This window comes from Crotalus tigris, unplaced genomic scaffold (assembly GCF_016545835.1).
Source record: "Crotalus tigris isolate CLP2741 ecotype Arizona unplaced genomic scaffold, ASM1654583v1 scf7180000017703.754461, whole genome shotgun sequence".
Classification (NCBI taxonomy): Eukaryota; Metazoa; Chordata; class Lepidosauria; order Squamata; family Viperidae; genus Crotalus; species Crotalus tigris.
In genome coordinates this window covers 310,207-333,969 of record NW_024096578.1, presented here as the reverse complement: position 1 = coordinate 333,969, position 23,763 = coordinate 310,207, and the positions used below count along the sequence as shown (strand labels likewise).

Here is a 23,763-nt window from a genome sequence, read left to right as displayed (position 1 = left end):
GTGTCTATTTTAATGAAGAGAAGGACGAGGGGTGGCATGATGGCAGTGTTCCAATATCTCACGGGTTGCCACAAAGAAGAGGGAGTCCAGCTATTCTCCAAAGCACCTGAAGGCAGGATAAGAAGCAATGGATGGAAACGAATCAAGGAGGAAGCAACCTAGAGCTAAGGAGAAATTTCTTGACAGTTAGAACAATTAATCAGTGGAACAACCTGCCTCGTGAAATTGTGAATGCTCTAATAGTGGAATTTTTTAAGAAGAGACTGAACAACCATTTGTCTGAAATTGTATAGGGCTTCTTACCTGAGCAGAAAGTTGTACTACAAGACCTCCAAGGTCCCTCCCAACTCTATTATTATTAATCATCGCACAGTCAGCCAGATGTTCAGACTGGATTTGGCATTTTTGTCTACCTATCGAGTCCTTCCCAAGAACCTGGGATAGGCAGATGTGGATGTCTGATGGTATTACAGGATAGTAAGGCCGCCTTTTGCAATTGACTAATGGCGAATTTGTCAATGTCAATAGTGTTCAAGTGGTGCTCTAGTTATTTTGGGATTGCACATAAGGCGCCTATTACTATTGGTACTACCCTTGCTTGCTTTTGCCACAATCTTTCTATTTCTATTTGTAGGTCTTTGTATTTTGTTATCTTCTCTAGTTCTTTTTTTGTCTATTCTGCTGTCTCCAGGCACTGCCACATCTACTATCCAGACTTTTTTTTTGTCTTTCTTATTGACAATTGTTAAGTCCAGGGTGTTATGTTGCAGGTGCTTATCTGTTTGAATTCTGAAGTCCCAGAGCAGTTTAATTTTATCATTTTCTATGACTTTCTCTATTTTATGATCCCACCAGTTCTTGCTTACAGGCAAATGATATTTTTTGCAGATCTTCCAATGCACCATTGTTGCTACTTTGTCATGCCGCTGCTTGTAGTCAGTCTGTGCAATCTTCTTGCAGCAGCTTACCAGGTGGTCCACTGTTTCTTCAGCTTCTTTGTATAGGTGGCACTTACTGTCTGTTGCTGTCTTCTCAATTTTGACTTTGTATGCATTTGTCCTTAAGGCTTGGTCTTGTGCAGCCAGAATTAGTCCCTCTGTCTTTTTCTTCAATTTTCCTGCTCTTAGCCATTGCCAGGTCTTGTTATTATCTGCTTTCCCAGCTATTTTTTTTTTTTTTTAATGTACTGGCCATGTAGTGTTTTGTCTTCCCATGCCTCTATTCTGTTCTTCATTTGGTCTTTCTTTTAGGTCAGTTTGGTCTCTCCAGTATCATCATCTTCATCATCATCATTATTACTACTATTACTATTACTACTACTACTACTACTACTACTACTACTATTATTATTATTATTATTATTATTATTATTATTATTATTATTATTATTATTATTATTAAATCCTTACCCATCTCAGAGTCTAACAAGCCCAATTAGATTTGAATTCCAGAAAAACTGAAGCAGGAAAACTACTGGGCGTGATAATCAATTCTTATTTACTTCAAATTGCTACTATTCCCTCCCAGTTTAATGGCAATCAACAATGCTTGGTATGCTGATGCCAAGCATCAATGTTTGCTAGTACTGTTCCATATGAATGTCATTACCTCATCCTGTTCACATGAGATCTGTGACTTTGAGACTTTCCTCTATGGTCTGTTTTGAGTGGGCACTATGTACTCTATATTGTCATCTTTCATACATTTTTCATGTTGTCTCCAAATACTTGGTACAAAGGAACCAGACATTTAAAAATAAAAAAAGAATTACATAGTAACACTAGTAACAATGTAGTCATAATGAGTTGATATGGTGGGTAAGTCCAGTCAGCTTAAAAATGTGAAGCACTTTAAGACATTATTCTGGTAGCTGGATCTGCTAGTGATTCGATTTGAAAAGTGTGATGCTCAGATGAAGGTTGCTGAGGATTTATATTCTTCAGTTAATAGATCTTTACAAGCTCATTGCATTCTGCTCAGCTGTTCCTTGCCATGATTGCCAGTTCTAATGAAAGAGCAAATGGTATTCTGCTTTCTTTTTATGCCCCACAAGAGAATGAGCTGAATTTTTACAAGCCCAAATGATTTACTAAAGGATCTTTCTCCTTCAACAGGTTGAAACTGAAATTTAATCACAAATTATTAAAAAATTTCTGTTATATTAGTTGCTATTTTTTTATGTAAGGAACATCTTATTAATTTTTATTACTGTGGGGTTTTTTGCTCTTACAAGGTCAATGTAGAATGCATCTCATATATTCAAGCAGCAAAAGTCTAATTCCAAACAAGAAAGGAATATTTAACTGCCAGTGCTGCATCAGATTAACAAAGAGCCATAACTGTTGTCTGAAATCATCATGCCTAACTAAATTTCAGCAATCTAACCATGAATTTATTAAAACACCATGTAGTATTAGCCTTCTCTTGCAGAGGTAGAATTCCAATTATTACCCTTAAGAAGTGAGACATCAGTCTCTAGATTTCTTCCAAATATTTATATTTAACATGTGAATATATGGAAGTATAAATTAAGATCAAATGAAGGAACCTATGCAAGAGTAAATGGATGATAGTGAACTAGCCTCAGATCATCTTCATTTGAAGGCCTGAGAAGGATTCACAGACAGGTTTTATCTGTGCTTTGAGGATGTTTGGTTTTTTCAGCATTCCTAATTATGTAAGAGTAGGTTATGATTGCAGGCATCATCATCATCATCATAAAGTAGCAATGCATTGATTTTGCATGAAGCTATAGAGAATACTACAGATATATAATTGATAAAATATTTGGAGAGTTTGAGAAAGCCATTGGCAAAGAATCTATTTTTCAAAATATCTGGAGAAGAATGTATTCAGGTTTATGTTACTCAATATATGATTACAACCTACCATCTTGCATAATATAGTAAAAGGGACTGTGACAAACAAGGGTTCATAAATGTTAAGCCATGGTTTACTAAATAAACAACTGGCTGGTTTTATACAATACACAGCTATAAACCATTTCTTACAAATCACATTGCTGAATGTTAATCTATCCCTGCATTTTATTGAAAAAAAAATGTGTGCCATCAGGTCATTTTCAGCTTCTAGCAATCACATAAATTTTCTTGATGAACTGAAAAAAAAAATCAAGACTTTACAGAGTCATTATACCTACAGATCCTTATATTATCTAACCTTTATTATACGTCCTTTGAAATAATTACAATTACAATTCTCCCATGAAATTATTAATTTCATAAAGCATAAGACTCTGATCTAATCAAGTTGTTTTCTAAGCCACAGGAATGGTTAAAGCATCCAATAGTTTTTGGGCAGTTTGACCAAAACTCAGTTTGTTTACTTTAAGACCATATATTTTGAAAAAGGTTCATTAAATAGAGTAAATGTTAGTTCTGAATAAATATGCTTGAGACTAAGCTGCCAATCAATCATTTATTATAACAATATACAAACCAAAATTGTAAAATCAGTGGAAAAAAACAAAATTCAATTCAGAGCAGAAACCATTATAATATCTTTTCCTACCTGATATCTTGTCCATAACCTTGTGACCTAGGCTATATTTTCACCAGCACTGTCATATCTTGGCTGCAAACAAGACACAGAACCATAGAAGGATAAGGCTAATTTAGGCAGATAACACTTCAGAATTAGCAGTCTTCATTAATTCCAGACAATTAGGTCCATCCCTTGCCCATAGGCCTCTGAACTATCACTGACTATCAAGGTTGGTACAAAACAACCAAGAGCCTCCTCCACCTAATTTTCAGTGGGTAGGCAATTGAAATATTAGATCAGCCAACTGATTGATCAGAGGCTTATGTTACAGATGGAATTCCTCTTAAAGAAACAGATGGAAACTTATTCTCTAATCTACTTATCAACTTATAGCATTATATTGCTTCATCTAGGACTTCTAAACAAAGAAATATGTAAATATGAGAAGGGAAAAATACTTTCTCAGGAGAGTTTGTCTTTGTGATGGTTGTTCTCTGTGTAAAAACATAGTGCAGGGGATTCTGGCTGAAGGAGACTTTGATTAGCATAATCATTTATTGTTGGTTAGTATTATCCAGTGAATTCATTTCACTGGAGCTTAATCATAACTAAACTATGATTTTCTTTTTTTCTGGAATTCAAATGAAGAGACAGATTTCTACCATAATAATAAGCCCCCCATACAGCCTTCCTTCTGCACAGATTTGAGTGCATTAACAACAGAAGGAACTAAAAATTTGGATTTTAAGCTGCCAAGCAGTGGCAGAATTCAACTGGGAAAAAACAGCAGTATTATCACTAGTAATATGCATATTATCATAGCTTTGTTACATTATTTTGCTGTCAGGCCAAACCAGATGCTGCTGTATTAGTGAAATATTTTTAATCCTGTAGCAAAAAACTTTACACTTCTTGAAGTAAATCAAAATAATGTTATATACTTCTTAGAATACAGCTGATGTTTTAAAATAAAACTGCATAAATGATATACATCAGAAAGGAAGGCAATATCCAAAATGATGCAAAATGAAACCACCACCCCCAAACCTGAAACTGTACCAACCTTTGCTTTGATACATTTTATTAGTGATTACTACTGGATTTCTATGATGGATTTTAACTGCCAGACATTATTGAGATGCCTAATTCCATAAAAAAAAAATTCCAGCCTATATACTAATAATTTTAGGTCAGTGTGTACTGACATCAAAACCTTGTTCCTTCCTCATCATGTACATATTCACCAATAGGAATACATCCATATCTACACCATGTTAATATTCCATCAATTCACAATAAATGGATTGCCACATTCATGGCAATTAATCTTACCTTTTTCCCCCTCACAATTTAGCATGTCTCGGCAACTTTTTACACAGTCTGTTGGACAAACACAGTCCTCTACTTTTTAAATCTGCTTAATCTCTGTCAAAAGGAATGCCTTTCATTAAAACTTATTAACAAAACATTAGAGTCAGAAACTCACTAATACTCTGGAACCTAGTTCTGCATGGAAACAAATCTGTTTCTCTAGTTATCTCTATTTTTTATGTTTTGTAGTATAGATAATTTAACTGACAAAAATGAGAAAGTCAAGAACATGATTCAGAAGATAGTAAACAAAGGTGTTGTAATGCATCAGAAATGCATTTTGTCTTAGTCCCATCCTAAATTCATTTAATAATAATATTACAGGTACAGTATAACAGTAATGCTACATACAGTATATATCCATATATACATATGTTCCTGCTCTCTTGCCTTGCTGGCACCATTTCTTTCTCTCTTTTATTGGGAAAAAAAAGATTAAAATACATCACGAAATGCACCATTTCTAATATTAAGGCTCATTCACCTAATGAATATGGTTGGGAATTTTTTTCTGTGATTGGAAAGTTTGTATGCAAGAACACCAAGAATTTCTGCTATTATTATAAATGGTGCCTACACTTTCCAGGTTAAACTGAAGTAAAAACCTAAATAAATGTATTTTTCCAAAACTGTGAAAATAATATGTTAGATAGAACATTGGCTTTTCATCCAAATTAAAATTAAAATTATAATAATATTAAAAGATAAGACCACCAAATTCCTGTGAGATTATAAACCTCATGAAATTTCAGAGGCTCCAGAGGATCTTACCGCAGGGGTCTCCAACCTTGGCAACTTTAAGACATGTGGACTTCAACTCCCAGCTTTGCTGGCTGGGGAATTCTGGGAGTTGAAATCCACATGTCTTAAAGTTGCCAAGGTTGAAGACTACTGTCTTATGGGATATCAGTCAGAACGCAAAATGTCATGACATTTCAATGTGCTCCTACAAAACATGCTGTTCTTCTGAGAGATTTTGGCAATTTTCTCATTTTGAGGAGAAAAATGATGATGGGGATCCTAGGAGATTTCTTGTAATGGGTGGCCCTTCATGACAGTGTGTAAGATCACATGTCAATGCCCAATTTCTTTTCTCCTTATTGGATTGCTGAAAGCCTTAAGAAGAGCATCTAGGAGCTGCAGCACATCTGTAGAATGCCTAATTTTCCATAGTAAGATGAGTCATAACTTAGATATATTATTGGCAAATGAGCAATATGTTGTTGAAAAAAATACTATATTTTAATAATAATATTTTTACTTTTCTCAGGGTAAATACCTATCATTGTTTCTTTCTAATGGATATAATTAAACCTGACCAGAGTCACCTCAAACTGTGAGACAGATAGATGTAAATTTAGTAAATAAATAAATAATATACTGTAGGTATTTTATAATATAGCAGAACTTTTGCATTGGTTCCATGGCTTCCCCTAAGGAATGTATGCACTTTTATTTTCTTGCTGGATGCTAAGGATTAGCTATTTGGCTGTATATACATTAACTTATACTGAGAGACTGAAAGGAAAGCTCAGTTGTATCATGAACTCTCCCTAAGTTTAGAAAAACAAAGAAGAGAAATGTGAATGGGGAAACAAAATGAGAACAATAAAAGGGTTTCTAGTTCAGAGGTCCCCAGCCCCCAGTCCATGGACCAGTACCAGACCGCGGCATGCCAGCAACCAGTCCGCACAAACAAGCAAAGCCCCATCCGCAGGATGCAGGCAGCACACAAAACCACACACTCTCCGGTCCATGGAAAAACCTCTCTCCATGGAACTGGTTCCTGGTGCCCAAAAGGTTGGGGACCTCTGGTCTAGCTGCAAATATTGTTTCTGTTATAGGTATCACAGAGGTGAAGACAAACATTACATTATAATACACTTTATTTTAATCATGTTTCTTTCCTAGGAAAAGTTACAGTTCCTACACACTTACTGTATTTCAACAATCTTTGGTTACTTTAGCTTCTAGACAATGAGGTATGGGAATTTTAGTTAGAAGTGTCTCTGATAATAGTTTCCCACAATTAGAAGTGGAAGCCCAGAGAGCAGCTAGCAGAAATGAAGGTCTATGCAATGGGTCAGGGATAGCAACCGAAGAACCTCAAAAAGGCTATGGGATTGCTTAACCATAAAGTGGAACCAGTTAATTGAAAAAAAAAAAAAAGTTTAACCTTCAGTCTAAATTCTAACTGGCTGTCAAATTAGAGCCAAAAGATTTTGCTACAACTTTCCTTCTTTTCATTGCATATATCAAGAAAATAAACCATTATAGGCACCTGATTCATCTTGTTCCCTTCCCTTGTACATGTCACTCAACTGATTGGATAGCATGGGCATGCTCTTTTTCCCTTCTCTTAAATGTTGCCATCTTATGGGAATATGAAATGTGCCTTTTCCATTGTAGCCCACCCCCTATAGAACTCTTCCCTGAAATTTAACCTTCCAAATAGCATTCAAGACCTGGCTGTTCCCCCAGTATGATGCCAGGTTTTTTTTTATTTTAATATTTTGATGTTTAATAAAAGATGTTGAGACTTTAGAAAGAGTACAGAGAAGAGCAATAAAGATGATTAGGGAACTGGAGGCTAAAACATATAAGGAACAGTTGCTGGAATTGGGTATGTCTAGTTTAATGAAGAGAAGGATGAGAGGTGACATGATACAGTGTTCCAATATCTCAGGGGCTGCCACAAAGAAGAGGGAGTCAAGCTATTTTCCAAAGCGCCTGAAGGCAGTAGAAGAAGCAATGGATGGAAACTAATCAAGGAGAGAAGCAACCTAGAACTAAGGAGAAACTTCCTGACAGTTAGAACAATTAACCAGTGGAACAACCTGCTTCCAGAAGCGGTGAATGCTCCAACACTGGAAGTTTTTAAGAAGAGACTGGACAGCCATTTGTCTGAAATGGTATAGGGTTTCCTGCCTGAGCAGGGGGTTAGACCAGATGACCTCCAAGGTCCCTTCCAACTTTATCATCATTAATAATAATAATAATAATAATAATAATAATATATTTAATATCTTTCATTTTAATAATTTTATTGTGCATAGATATGGTTGTATCTCTTGGTTGTGAGCTACCCAGAGCTAGGTATAAGGTGGGTAACTATATAAATGTTTTAAATGCATTAAATCAAATCATGGTGGATAAGTATAGGAACCACTTATAATCTTGTAATATTAAAAAGCACCGTCAGTCAAGAGGAAGAGCTAATGTTGGCCATCACTGAAACATTCTGTATTTTGGAATATACATCTCATGTGTAATGAAATATACTTAGCCCAGAGAAGACAAATTATCCTTTTCTGAAATATAAGGAAGGCTTCTTCCATACTCTCAGTCACCTCCAAATGTGATGCCACATGCTAAGAGACAGAATCCAGGCTTGCTAAGCAGATGAAAAGGACAAGCATGCAAATACTCCTTTCAGTTCCAAGGGTCTGTGATAGCCAGGGACAAATTCAACTTCTATTTATGTCTTCCCCCATACGGCATTCTCTAGAAACAATTCCCAGTGTTTCTTCAGCAACAAACATTATGCACCTATGTCTGTCCTTGTCATAATGCTGTAACGATGAAACATGTCTTGTGACATTATGGTGCACAGCTCTGTTCTTTCCTACTTGTGCTGTGATGTTGCATTGCAAAAATATAAAGGTAGAGTGTGGAACCTGAAACATGTCATTACCTGCCCACTTGCCATTCACTATGAATGCCTATTAATATTAGTAGTATATTTTATACTAAAAATATAGGCAGTACCTTAATACAGTAGAAAACATTCATAGAAATAATTGGCAAGTTTATCTCAAATCAAGAGAGCAGACTTCAGAGATCAAGTCAATCATCAGGTGTAAACATTCTTAGAAATCCACAGGATGTCTATTCCAGTCATTTTTCTCTTGCCAACTTAATAACATTTGTCTGCTCATCTGACTTACTCCAGTTGTGGTGTTTAATGAGAACCAAACAGTTCAGGATTGATTGTAACACTGGTTTCCAATAACTAAATATCGACCATATATTAATTATGTATTATAGTAAGACTTTTAAATCATGTATAATTCACTTGTACTATACAAGTTGGCCAAAGTAGTTATATACTGGTGGAAATTCGACGTTTAAATACATTTTTGGGAGGGAGGGATTTATATTGGTTTGGGAGGAATCTCCTCATTAACACCCCTTTCTTCTTTTTGCTATATATTGTATTATTGACAAAGGGTTCAATATGACCACATTTGAGCTATAGCCTAGATGGCCTTGGAAGTAATATAATTCATGGACACTGTGAACAAAAAATGTTTGGCCTATTACAAGTAGTCCACGACTTACAATAGTTATTTAGTGACTGTTCAGAGTTACAATGGCACTGAAAAAAGTGATGTGACTGTTTTTCTCACTTATGACTATTGCATCATTCCCAAGGTTACGTGATCCAAATTTGGACACTTGGCAACTGGTTCATATTTATGACAGTTGCAGTGTCCCGGGGTCATGTGATCATCTTTTGTGACCTACTGACAAGCAAAGTCAATGGGGAAACCAGATTCACTTAACAACTGTATTATAACAACTGCAGTGATTCACTTAAGAAATGTGTTTAAAAAGGTGGTAAAATGGGGCAAAACTCACTTAACAAATGTCATGCTTAGCAACAGAAATTTGGGGCTCAGTTGTGGTTGTAAGTCAAGAACTACCTGTATTTAGGTGCCAGAGAGAGGCTGTATTTTTTCATGAGCAATTGACATTTACTTTTCTTGCTTGGTTTTATATTTTTGTTTATTGGCTCTTTGGGACTCTCTGAACTTAGTTGTTTTCTTGCAGACGTTTCACTAGCCAAACTAGGTAACATCATCAGCACTGATGATGTTACCTAGTTTGGATAATGAAATGTTTGCAAGAAAACAGCCAAGCTCAGAGAGCACCAAAGACCCCTCATTTCAACCCTGAGCTACAGATATTCTCTTTTATTATTATTATTATTATTATTATTATTTTGCCTTTTTGATTTATTATAAAAATTAAGAAAATATTTTTGTGCAGCTGTGCATTAAAACATGTTCAATTTATCAGTGAATAAGTTTAATAAAAAAATATTCATCCAAGCCTTTTGTTTGACTTCACAGGTGATCTATATATTGGAGGAATAGCAAAAGAGACTTACAAATCCTTGCCAAAATTGGTCCATGCCAAAGAAGGATTTCAAGGCTGCCTTGCCTCTGTGGACCTCAATGGGCGTCTTCCAGATTTGATTTCAGATGCTCTGTTTTGCAATGGACAGATAGAAAGAGGATGTGAAGGTATGGTGTATCATTTCATAGACTTGTCTCAAACTCTTATAGTGTAACCAAAATGTTTCTAAATTTAATTTCATAGTTGGGGAGCTATAGCATCTTTTCTGCTGTTATTTGTATTTGGATGCTGCCAGTTTCCCATCTTATCAATTTGTTCTTTGTTACAGATGCTAAATTAGTTTACATAATTAATGAAAGTGGATGTTGTTGGTTGAGAAATGCATTCCAATGGCACAAAGCTCAATTCAAACTTGAGAACATTAAGTTATCTACCAGAACACAATTGGTCAATTCTGCCATGAATTAGCTGATTTGCCTGTCTTTGTTTTGTTTCTGCAGTATCTTAATTAATTGTTGTGCTAATTAGCTCCCATGCAGCATTTTATATAACTACAGTGCATAGATACTAGTTACAGCACTGCAGTACATAGATAGTAGTTAGAGTATAAATTAACTAACTTAATTAAGATGCACATTTCTAATACACATTAAGAGAAAAAGAGATATTAGGATTCTACAGAGGGTCCGAATCTAGGGACTCTTCCAGCAGCCAAGTTAAAGTGTTCTCTACCAGTCTTGAAATGGCAGAAAAAAGGCTGATATATATTTGCTGTCCATATTACTAGTTTCTTTCCTGCCACAATAAGGATTCTGATAAAATGGTATTTGAAATTTCCTTATCTAGAGTAGAATGGAATCGTTTTGATCAAAATGACTGCTTCTCAAATTAAGAGGGAGCATTCTCCTGGAGAGATATTTAGTACTTGACTGAAGATTCTAGAGCAGCGGTTCTCAACCTGTGGGTCGTGACCCCTTTGGGGGTTGAACGACACTTTCACAGGGGTTGCCTAAGACCATCGGAAAACACATATTTCTAATGGTCTTAGGAACCTGTCTCGCTTTCAACTCCCCCTAAAATTCTTCATTTAGGCAGGCTTCCAGAGTTCGACCGGCAGGATGCAAGTAATCCCTCCCCCCTGTCCTGCCGCCTCCCATGGCACCGCACTGCTCTGCGTCCCATGCCTCAAGCCTCCATGGCACAGAACCGCTAGCGTGGTCCCCAATGGCTGCTGACGTGCTCCCCACCACTGGCGACCATGCAAGCCCTGGCAATTGCTCCAGCCAAAGAAGCGCGTGGCTGGGAGGCCGCTGCAGCACCGATCTTCTGCACCCATCAGCTAGCAACCCCCTGAATGTGCGCTTGTCAGCTGGGAGGTCTGGTGATGGAGCCGGCCGGTGTGGAGGGCGATGGGGAGGTGGCGGCTCGGCGGGCGGGTTCCCGCCTGCCCGCGAATGTCAGGCCCACGGGGCTCGACGCAGAGTTGACGGTCCAATATAACTTCTCTCCTCAGATGAGAAAGAAGGAATCTCTCCCACCTGTGTCCCTTCCCCCCCCCCTCAAGCAACAACAGGAGGTTGCAGACAACTAAGTCAGCCAGTGCAGGAAGCCCTAGAATGGGTAGTCCAGGGCACCTGGTTGCAGTGCTGGATGTCTTTTGCTCCTTCTAGAAGCCGGTGGCAAGAGAAAGAAGTCGTTCAAACTTCAAGCTAACTATTGGATGCCTATTCACACTTTTTTTTCCCTTTTTTTTTTGAGTACTTGTCTGCCAACCCACTCCATCTTCCACCCAAGCATAACTTTTAAGGATTTTAAGGATCTTTGAGAGGAAGAGAGAGAGAAAGAAATAGAGACAGGGAGAGAAAGAGGGAAAGAGAAATAAAGAGAGGGAGAGAGAAAGAGAGAGGGAGAAAAAGAGAGTGACAGGGAGAGAGAAAAAGAGGGAGAAAGGGAAAGAGAAAGAAAGGGAGACAGAGGGAGAGAAAGAGAGGGAGAGAGAGGGAGAGAGAAAGAAAAAGAGAGAGGGAGGGAGGGAGAGAGGGAGGGAGAGAGAGAGGGAGAGGGAGAGAGGAAGGGAGAGAGAGAGAGGGAGAGAAAAAGGGAGAAAGAGAGGGAGAGAGTGAATCTGGTATCCCCCATTAACTTTGCTTGTCAGAAGGTTGCAAAAGACGATCACATGACCCTGGAACAATGTGACCATCATAAATATGAATCAGTTGCCAAGCATCAAAATGTAAATCCCATGACCCTGGGGATGCTGCAATGGTCATAAGTGTGAAAAATGGTCATAAGTCAAGGACTACCTGTACTTTATCACTTTTTTTCCACTTGTAACAATGAAAATACATCCTGCATATCAGATATTTACATTACGATTCATAACAGTAGCAAAATTACAGTTATGAAGTAGCAACGAAAATAATTTTATGGTTGGGGGTCACCACAACATGAGGAACTGTATTAAAGGGTCGCGGCATTAAGAAGTTTGAGAACTACTGTTCTAGAGAAAAACATTATCTGGAAGGAGATAAACATTCTTCCTCCACTTATTCAGATTTGACTTAGAGGTTTGGCCCCTGGCCAAAGATCATCACTGATTCCTATTGCATTTCTGGTGGCATGTGCAGAATAGTGCTCTCCTGCAGATCAGATCAAGGCTAACACTTCTTCTTTGGAATTGACAAAAATGCACAAAATGGTTTCAAGTGGAAACCATCTTCAATTGCTCAGCTTGGTAATTATATCCATCCTGCAGTTATTTGTCTGCATCCCACCAGCTGGTAAATTTTCAGTTTTTTCATGGGCATATATTTGAAAATTTGTCAAAGAAGGACCACCAGATAGTTTATGCATATTTATCTGTAATGTGAGATAAAAAAAACAGTCATATGACTCAATCATTTAATTAGGAGTGACTAGTCATTCTATTGTATTTGTAGAACAAGAATTTTCAGATATAGAACATGAAGGGAGAAAAACCAATGAATTATATGTCCATATTATATGGATTTTATTTAGATGCTGTACTTCATTCTCTAGCTAGGTGGCAAAAGCTAGCTGATCTCAAGATGCTAATCATCTGATTAATAGATAGATGGGACACCACTCAGAAATATCAGAGTTTGAAGCCCAGGCAGAGAGACTGAATACTGTTATCAAGAAAACAATACAGATGATATAGTTTTATCATCAAGAGAAAAAAGTAATCTTAAAATAATTTTCTTTTATAATTAATTTTAAATTAAATATTGTTACTGCAGTTATTCACCCAGATGTATTTAGCATTAGTTCCTTGCAAAATATATTATGACACATATCCAATTAATAAATATGTCACAGAGAATTTACTGCTTTTTCTTTTTTTTCCAGCACCCAGCCAGGGTGGATTCTACCTGTTAAATGTTCAATTTAATTGATCACTTTTTCTTCTTTATTTGTACACTATTCTTTTCTTTTTTGTTGTTGTTAGGGTTGATTGTATACTTTTGTTTGGTTTAATTTTGTTTTGTTTTGTATTTTATTCTCTATGATAAAACAATAAATTAGTAATAGTAGTAGTAGTAGCAGTAGTAGTAGTAGTAGTAGTAGTAGTAGTAGTAGTAGCAGTAGTAGTGTCATTATATCAAAGATTTTCTCATGTACTGCTTCATGACTATTTCCTTAATAATAATAAAGCTGGAAGGGACTTTGGAGGTCATCTAGTCCAAGCCCCCAACCCTATACCACTCCAGACAAATGATTGTCCAGTCTCTTCTTAAAAACTTTCAGTGTTGGAGCATTCACAGCTTCTGGAGGTTGTTCCACTAGTTAATTTATAATTCTTGCTTAGGCTGGAATTATATTCACTCTTTATATTCTCGGTCCCAGTAGAGAAGATCATGGAAGAAGTCTGAAGGAATGTTTTAAAACTGTACTATAGGATTTGGTAAATACTAAAATATCATAAGACTTTTTTTAATGGTAAGCAAGGATCATTGGATAGAAACCAAAATAATTTCAGAGAAATAAATTTAATGCAATCCATAATCTCAATAACTAACCTCTTAGTTTTTAAAGATGAAATTTATTCTATGCATTTGTGTGAATAAGGAACAAAAATCTTCCACCTTCTCTCTCTCTCTCGGGCAGAGCGGTGGCCTGTAATTGAGCTTCCTCAATTAACCTTCTCTCTTTTCAGTGATCAGTGAAAATGATGTACTCTCCCCACTTCAGATTTTATCAAAAAAGAGCCTCCTATAAGCACAGTTGCAAAATATATCCGATGGTTATTTTGTGACAAATGTATGTTTGTTTAGGAGCAAACAATTGTTTCAAATAATTCATAAGCATTCACAACATTCATTCTACCAAGCCTATAGTCATATATGGCAGCTAAAAAGGGGAGATTCCATCAAAGGAATCCATGGGGGAGGCACTCAAGATGGAAGTCAGGACTGCACAAAGGAAACCCCATTCCTTTTTAGCACAGATGTAAACATGGATGAGGCTTCAATCAAATATTCACAGATGTCATAATAATTTTTTTAAAGTACCATTCTTCTACTGTAGACATTCCAAGATTCAATATTCCTTTACAACCCAGAAAGCCACCTGCCTGCAGCAAAAAAATTGCAGAGGTTTTGAATTGAGGAGATTTATAAATTTTCTACATACAGTAAAGGTCTGCTGATCAGTTTGATATGAAGAGCCAAAACCCCACATTCATCCATTCATTTTTTTACTACTTACATGTTCATTCATATTATTTAATTGTCCACAAGGTATTATTTTTGTTTGAATTTTTAAATCCTTATGACTTGAATTCTAATTTTAATTTGATGATTAATGTTAAAAAATTAAAGTGTGACTCAGTATATGAATACATAGCTTCTATACACCTAAAAGTAATTTCACTTTATTGTGTAAAGCTTGCAAATCACAGATTCCAGAGCAGGTGAGAAAGAAGACAGATTGTGATACATTCTATTAGTGATTAGATCTTGGTATTAAAATAATCATTTAATTATGTAGCACCCAAATTCTTAAGAATCACCTTAATTGCCAAGTAATTTATAAAGCTTATTTACAGAACCAAACTGAAAGGCTGAAAATAATCTGAATGGATGAAGTCAGAGTCTGACATTAGCTCTGAATACATTCAACCTATACTTAGGTCTTTGTTACAAAACCAATGAAAATGGGTTTAATATTGATGTCAACTGAGGACAGTATTATATGACCTAGATTAGCAACAGTGGTTAGTGGTTTGGTCACTAAGTCAAAGGAAGAGGGTCCAGCTAAATTAGTAGCTCTACTCTACTTGGATTTAAGTTCTAGTACTGAAAAGGGACTGTTCGGTAGAAGGCGCTCTGTAACTGCAGCTCCCAAGCCACCCAGATCCTACCACCCTTTTATGCCATTTTTCACACAGATTTCCTTTTCCAGATCCGAAAAAGACAACCTGATCTGGGGACTCCTGCTTCAGATTTTGTACCTCTTTGAGCTTTTCAGTTGCTGTCCAATCTCTTCTTATTCTGCAGTCCACTCCCACACTAGTTTCACTCAAGGCTCAGTAGCTTTTGAAATATCTGATGGGGCTCTCACAAAACTGCCCCACAATTTATTGTGTTTTGTGTATAACTCAATTTATTAAGATTTCCTCTTTCAAATATTCTGAAATGGACTTGACCTTTTACTTCCATTTCTTTCCTCTGGTTTTTAAAAAAGCCAGATATTACAATTGTATGTGAATCCTTATAGTGGTAAAGAATATCCTTTTTTTCTTTGGCTTCATCCAAAACGCATCCAAAATAAATCTACAACTCATCACACTTTTCCAATATTTATTATTTTTATTTATTTATTTTATTCATTTGTATCCTGCCTTTATTACAGGTAGCCTTTGACTTACGACCATAATTGAGCCCAAAATTTCTGTTGCTAAGTGAAACATTTGTTAAGTGAGTTTTGCCCCATTTATGACTTTTCTTGTCACATTTGTTAGGTGAATAACTGCGGGTGTTAGTAATATGGTTGTTAAATGAATCTGGCTTCCTCATTGACTTTGCTTGTTGAAAGATTACAAAAGGTGATCACATGACATAGGGACACTGCAACTATCATAAATATGAATCAGTTGCCAGCCTCTGAATTTTGATCACACGATCATGGTTGTAAGTATGAAAAATGGTCTTAAGTCACTTTTTCAGTGCCGTTGTAACTTCAAATGTTCACAAAAGGCAGCAAAAATATCCAACACACTTTCCTCCTCCTAATATACAGTTTGCTTCATCATAGTATGTTCACCAAACTACAGACATCAATCATGTTTTATAAATCAAAAGACTTTTTCACCCAAAATAAAGTCAAATGCAAACTACAATATATAAATCAGATAATTGTGAGATAGTTGCTGTGTTCCAAAAAGGCAAGAAAGCAACTGTATGATTAAAGCTCTGCCCCTTTTTACATGCATCACATGAAAAAGGTTTAGAGCTTTGACTGTGGTCCCAGTTGTAGATCACAAAACCATGTGCCTTTTAATGACATGTGTTAGTTGCCACATGATGCCACACCTGTCTCTTTCTGATCTTTGGGAGAAAGGAAAGCCAACAAAATATTTTGCATAACATAGAGGAGTATGTTCAATTAACTGCCTACTGAAGCTGCTCCATTTCTGCTAAATCTAACCTTTTCCCAGGCTACATTCATATAAGAAGTTAAGTCACAAAATAAACAAGATTAAAAAATATTGTGCAAATGTAGCTACTAGGTCTTTAACTGACTCACATAGGATGTGAACTGAATTATAGGGTATAGTTCTTTGCATACATTTGAATCCAGGGATTTTAACTCTTTTGGTCTTGTACACATATATGAAATTTTGAGACTAATTGGTTGCCAGAAAAGAGCTGTGGAGAATCCCAAAATGAATATCATAACACCTATGGCTATTAAACAGCATCTATTTATCTACCAATCTTCAACCTTCTTTTGTAATTTTTTTTCCTTTTGCTTAAGTATTTACAAGAATATGTTAAGTCACACCAAAAGCAAAGTGTCTGCTCTATAGATTATGGAATAAAAATGGTGGATGCCTATTTGTGTCAGTTATCTTATGCCTGGCATATTGATATATATCTATATATTTTAATAAGCTGGAAAAGGAAATAGTAAGTGTCAAAGCCATTCTCTAGCACGTGGGCATCTACAAGCCCTTCGATTCCTCTAGAGATTTAGGATGGCAAAGGATAATGTGTTAATGATTGAATTGTTTATATCTGAATGTAACAAATGGCTACTCAGGATTAAACCATCCATTTCTTTTTGCTAATGTGTTCACATTTATCCTATGAAAAGAAATGATTTTAATTTTCCTTCATTACATGCCATCAGCTCAATTAACCATTATATTTGTAGTAAATGCTGGCAATTATTGCATTCTCATTTTGGCTTGCCTGGATATTTATGTCTATTAGCATTAATTTATTTGCATTACTTGGAATTTCTTTTCCTCTTTAAGAGCAGCATGCACTTTTTTTTCTCTGAACAATTTCTCTGTGTTTGCTGCCATTTCAATATTTGCTTACTAACATTTAATATATTTTGCTTTTTTATTTTGCTGACAAAGTTGCATTGATGAAAGCTGATTTGCAAGGTAGATGCCCTTGTGTATATTAAACAAGACTGAAACCCATACAACGCATTGAGAACCTTCAGCCACTTTTGTGCTGATATCTGTGTGTTGTAGCTCATTTTCCTCTTCTTCCCATTAAAAAATATGGCACAGAGAGCTATCTTCTTCTGGGATATATTGAATACAGGCTTTCAGTCTTGTGTCTTATTTGTATAGTGATTGCTTCAGTGCTTTGAACCTGCATCTTTCTTTAACGTTTTGTTTGTTTATTTCTCCCAGTGGTCTAATTATGATCTTTAGAAATAGAATAGTTTTGTTTCTCATGTGTAAATGTCATTTTTTTTGAGCATGTTGATGCATTAGTTGGCTGATTTCTCCTCTATCTATCTACTTTGTTCTTAAAAACCTGCATGGGGCAATTTAAAGCATGCAAAAAGATACTTGCCAACATTCCTGCTAACGAGAAAATATGATTTTTTTTAATTTAAAAAATGCCAACCCAAAGGTCTTCTGTCTGTTGGTAGATAAAGGTGTTCATCAAATCATTGTTTGAATAGCCATATTTTTCTTTTCCTTGCTTGCTTTTAATATGTGGCTTTGTTTTGGTTGTTTGTATTTTTTTGTTGTTGGTTTTTTTGTTTTGGTTTTTTAGTTTTATATTCTGTTTTCCACAGTCTCTAGTAGAACTCATTGTTTTGGAGAAGATAGTTTATAGATGTTAAAGTAAAATTAGAAATATGTCAAGAACCACCAGTTCCTTTTGCTTGAGTTACTTGCTTCTCTTATGTTATTATCATGACATGAATTCGTATCTTCATATTCCTCTGTGTTACAAACAAAAACCATATGTCTCTACATAACATGAATATTATTAATAATATGGGTTAATCCCCTTATCAGCTTTTTTCCCATAATTTAGTCTAAAAACATGAGATGTTGGCAACTACCCTGTATGATCCAATGACACATATGGTCACTCTGAATGACAGTCCTTCATGTTCTTTTCTATGGTATGTTTTATTGTTAGGCCCCAGCACCACATGCCAAGAAGACTCCTGTGCCAACCAAGGTGTCTGCTTACAGCAATGGGATGGGTTTAGCTGTGACTGTAGCATGACTTCTTTCAGTGGGACACTGTGCAATGACCGTGAGTACATGAGCACCTTCCCTTTTTTTCCACTCTCTCTAAGAAAGTTTTAAGAGTTCCAAAGGGTTGCCTTGAAGTGAATGTCCCAAAAGTTGCATCAGTTTAATAAGTTATAACCAACTGAACTACCAAACTCTGCAATGAATACTAGGTGTTCCTATTGTGGCTATAGGAAATGTTTGACCTAAGTACAGAACTGCCTTAGAAAGCAGAAAACAAATATGCAGGGATCCTGGAATTGTGGTTTTGGAAAGTTTATCTACTATATAGATTTGAATAACATATTGACATAAAAGATACAGTATTAGATAAGGGCATTTTATTCTTGGTATCAGTTTCTTAACATTGGGCTGCGGTTTTTGACTTCTTTCCTCTCTTGTTGTACTCAGATGTATTATAACTTTGTAGTATTATACCACAAAGTTGAAATTACAGATGACAGTTCTTTCTTACTTTCCTACACCAGATAGGTTTAGGTGACCTGAAATATTCCATCAAATAATAACTTCAGGCTTTATTTCAGTTAAATGTCATCTGAATAAATTTTGGTATCACTTATTAATTCTATAACCTTTAGGGATGAAGGAATTGTGTTTTTAGATGTTAGAATCTTCTGACATGAGTCAATACAATGATGAACAAAAGTCACAATACATATATTTACCATCTTAGTACATAATGAATTTATGTTTAGTAATTTAGTAATCGCTAGAAAATATCTGGTGGGAGAATTTCCACTTGTGCTGTAAGCAAGATTAAGCAAGTCATTTTCAAGAAATCTTTGTATATTTCATCAAATAAACAAAGGCGGGTAATATGTGAGACATGAACACTAGTTTTCATTAAACCAATTTTTAAAACATTTGCAAACCTATATTTCCCCATATTTGTAATTCAGTTATTTTCAGCTTGTCACTATTGGATAGTGTACTGAGGCATATAACCACAAATGCAAGCATGATTTTTTTTTTAGATTAGATAACCTTTATTGTCATTTTTAAAGGTTATCTAATTTTTTAAAAAAAAAACATGCTTGTATATGTCCCAGTGCACTATCCCATTTGTTAAATGTTTCGATAAACTCCTGGAACCAGTATTACTTTATCTTTCAGTACAGTGCATTCTTAATGCAGACAAAGATAAGGAGCAAGAATAATGCTAAGAGAACAAATGTGCAAGAAGGGGCGATAGGTTTGTTGCTTACAGTTGTAGCCCCAATATAGAACCTGATGTGAGGTTGACCCCAACCCTCCTATCCTTTCATAAGGATTTCAAGACTGTCAGTTGGTTTGGGCTTCCAATTGGGGGAAAGTGTAGTGGAGGTGGTTGATCAAGCATCAATAGATCCCGCTTCCCTGCCCCTGCCTCCCCACATGGCATTATATTTGAATATCTGGTTTTAATTTATGTTTTAATGTATAGTATAAATACATTTTATGACTGTAAGCTGCTCACAGTTACCCTGTGGTAAGATGGGTGGCCAATAAATTTTATAAATAAATAAATTAAAAAAAAATAAACCCAGGGATGCTAAACTGTCCATCTACACCGTACTGGGTATCTTCCAGGTTCCTGCTTTTTCTGACATTTATATTAAAAATAAATGCTTGCAGCATTGACTTCTTTCCAAAAATTCTCTGGGTACCAAATGCACCCACAAACATTCTTAGAACTGCATTCCAGTTCTTTGCTTGAAAATATACTCAACTGCTCCCCAAAAGGACAAGGTAAGCAGGGGCAGGATAAATTAACACCTCTGTGTGACTTAACAAACTTCCCCCATCTAGAAAATTACCCAGCATGCCTGCAGCATGCCAGCATGGATACTGGGAGTTGTTAGTAAAAAGAAGATACAGCCATAGGAATTTTGAATGTGACACAGATGTGCCAGTTTAGTGAATTAGTGAAATAAGGACCCTTAAGGAGAGGATGAGCAGAACATATACCCCCATACAGAGAGGGGGGGGAGAGAGATATCAGTTATGACTCTTTCAGGTTTCCTACTAGCAGTTCCTTTTTTTCAAGAAAGGACAAAAAAAAAGAACATATCTAGAGAACCAGCTCCATGTTAACCTTTAAACCATTTGATTTATGGGGACACTTGCCAGGATATTCACTTCCTATTTACCAGATTATTTTTCCTCTTTCAAATAGAATACTTAGTATTCACTACTTTTTTTGAATTAAAAAATTAATTGACAATTTACTGTCAGTTTCCATGGTGTATTAGGTTCCTAATCTAAGATATAGGTTTTTCAGCCTTCACAAAATGATGCTGCAATGTCTTTCCCCATACTTTAAGATGCTTCCATCCGGCAGGTTTTGTGCCATGATATTCTGTTTCCATGTGGCAGTTGATAAACTAAAATCAGCCATAGTTAATGGTGTCCTCTTCTGAGGCACAGCAATGTGAAATGATGCAGCAGCAAAGACAAAGCCATGCAGTCAGTGACAGCCATATTGGTATAGCAGTTATCACCTTCTTTCTCAACTGTGAAAAAATGCTGCACTGCCCATCCTAACCTGTCCTAATAAATGAGATGGAGCTGGTTTGCACTACTTTATTGCCATGAAGAGACACATATTTACATTCTTAAAATAAAACCTGTTTTTGATTTTAAAAGATTACATTCAAAATGAGGGTTGATAGAGAAACCCGGACTATCATGGGGACATTGAAAACTTTGCTTTTGGCCACTCTGTGTTCATTGATGTTCATGAAATGATACAGATATTATTTTTGTACTCAGGATCATATTTTCACAGTGTCAACCAAGGTGACCTCAATTCATGGAGGCTTGACATTTGTATCACCTCCAGATTTCACTTCACGCCTCTTTCTTTGAGGTATTATTTTTGTCCTTTGCGTAGAACCTGGGCAAAATCCACAAAAGTGATAAATAGAAATGTAATGGTTAAGAGAAATGTGCACTGAGTTTATGCATTAATATATGTCTGCCATATTCTAGTTTGAAAGGCCAGCATCAGATGTACTAACAATGAAAATAACAATTATATTACTGAGGTGTAACTCAGGATCACATCGTTAGTATATGTCTCAAATTACTGCCAAGGTGCTTTCCTGAAAGCTGTACAGGCCTGGATGGCTTCAGATCAGCATGGACAAGACTGAATGCCTGGGAGTTTTAGGATCCCCTGTATCTAGTAATTTGCCCTCAGTCAGGGATTCTGTTTAATCTGGGGGTTCTCCTGGACTTTGTATAGTGCTTGAAGGGCAGTGGTAGCCATGGCCAAGAGGTCTTTTGCTCAATATATTACACTATTCATAGTCACTCATGCTTTAATCACCTCCGAATTAGATTTCTGCAATGCATTTAGTATAGGACTGATTTGAAGAGAATTTGGAAGCTGCACCTGGTCCAGGAGCACTGGGAGTAGCAGGCACACCTCAGTACACCCATTTAACACTGCTGCACCAGCTCTCAGTAGCTTCCAGGTATAATTCAAAGTGCTGGTTATCACCTTTAAATGAATTTTATTTGCAGGACCACCTATTCCTACTGGTTTCTGCCCATCCCAACTAATCTGGCAGGGTGGGCAAGCTCTGGGTCCCCTTGAAGGAATTATATGTGATGGGGTCTCACCTGTCTTATGGATTGTCTCCCCTCAGAGATGCTTCAGAGGAAATGCTGATTCTGTTGGCCATCAGGAAGATCTGGCTCTTACCCCAGACACTGGAGCCAAATGGCCTGGGTGTTGATGGATGGATGGGATTTTTTTTTAGAGTCTGAATTTTTTTCATTGTTTTAAATGGTTGTTTTACAATATTGAGCTTTATTTTGTTTGCCATGTAGAGCTCCTTCTAGTAGATGAGTGTCATTTAAAAAAAATATTGCACTTGTTGATGATCTTTGGTATGGCGGGGTAGTCCATTTAGCTTGGCTCTCCTTGATTTTTCAGTGACTTTTGATACTACTGCAATGCTACTCCAGACAGGATTGGTGCTTAATATGAGAGTCCTTTCTGGACTCATAGTTCCTGTTGGAAGAGCAGGTGACAGATAGAGTTAGGAGGGAGGGCCTTTGCACAGAGTTTTTTCTTGGGCATCAATTGTACCTGTTTCTGGATTGGAAGGTCCCTTTCACTGCAACGTATGCCATAGTAATCTCCCAGCTAGATTATTGTAATGCATTTTATGTGGTCCACATAATTGCATTACAATAATCCAGATTGCAATGGCACAGGCAGTTTTGGGCATTTCACAATATATTCATGTGACACCTCTGTTCTTCAAACTGCCTTGGCTCCCAGATGGTTTTCAAGTGTAGTTTAAATTGCTGGTTGTCATCTATAAGGACCTACATGGTATAAGACCAGGATACCTCAGGGACTACCTATCTCCAGTCATTTCTGCTCACCCCACCAGAATCAAGAAATCCATTCACCTTCCAAAAGATTACAATAGTACAATTGGCAGATATGTTTGGTTCTATGGGTCAAAATAAGATTAAGTATTATTATTACAATTACTATTTTAAGGTTCTGTCTGGTATATTCTGGCTTGGGTTTAGTTTAATCATTTGTGTACTGCCCAAATTTAGTTTAATCATTTGTGTACTGACTTACCTCTGTGGCTGGGTGGGTGGTTTTATAAATTGTTTAGTTAAATAAATGCTATGTCATACAGTTCTTTCAAAGTCAGTATTTTTCTGATTTTAACTGAGCTAAGGCAAAGTGTAAGAAATCTGTAAATTTAAAATTAAATTAATTAAATCAAGCTAATCAAATAATTCAAAACGATACATTCTTTTTTATAAGTATTGGCTATGTAGTTTCATTGCTAAACAGTGAACCGATATTTAATAATGATAATGAATGGATGAAATGATGAAATAAATTCTTCAGAGTTCAAGAGTTTTCAGAAAGAACACTTGAAGTACCATGGACAATACATTTACTTGAAGATAAATCCTAATATTAATTCTTGGAAACTTGGAGAAATTTGTTGAAAATACTGTTTATT

General features: G+C 36.2%; 1 protein-coding gene across 4 annotated transcripts in view; it reads left to right on the top strand.

Annotated features, from left to right (window-relative positions):
- LOC120306009 (neurexin-1) overlaps positions 1-23,763 on the top strand; it is a 622,144-nt gene that overhangs the window by 377,870 nt on the left and 220,511 nt on the right. For all 4 annotated transcript variants that reach the window (XM_039338545.1, XM_039338547.1, XM_039338546.1 and 1 more), the window contains 2 exons: positions 10,011-10,184; positions 18,660-18,779. In XM_039338545.1, the coding sequence (XP_039194479.1) occupies positions 10,011-10,184; positions 18,660-18,779 (294 nt within the window). The remainder of the gene's footprint in view (positions 1-10,010; positions 10,185-18,659; positions 18,780-23,763) is intronic.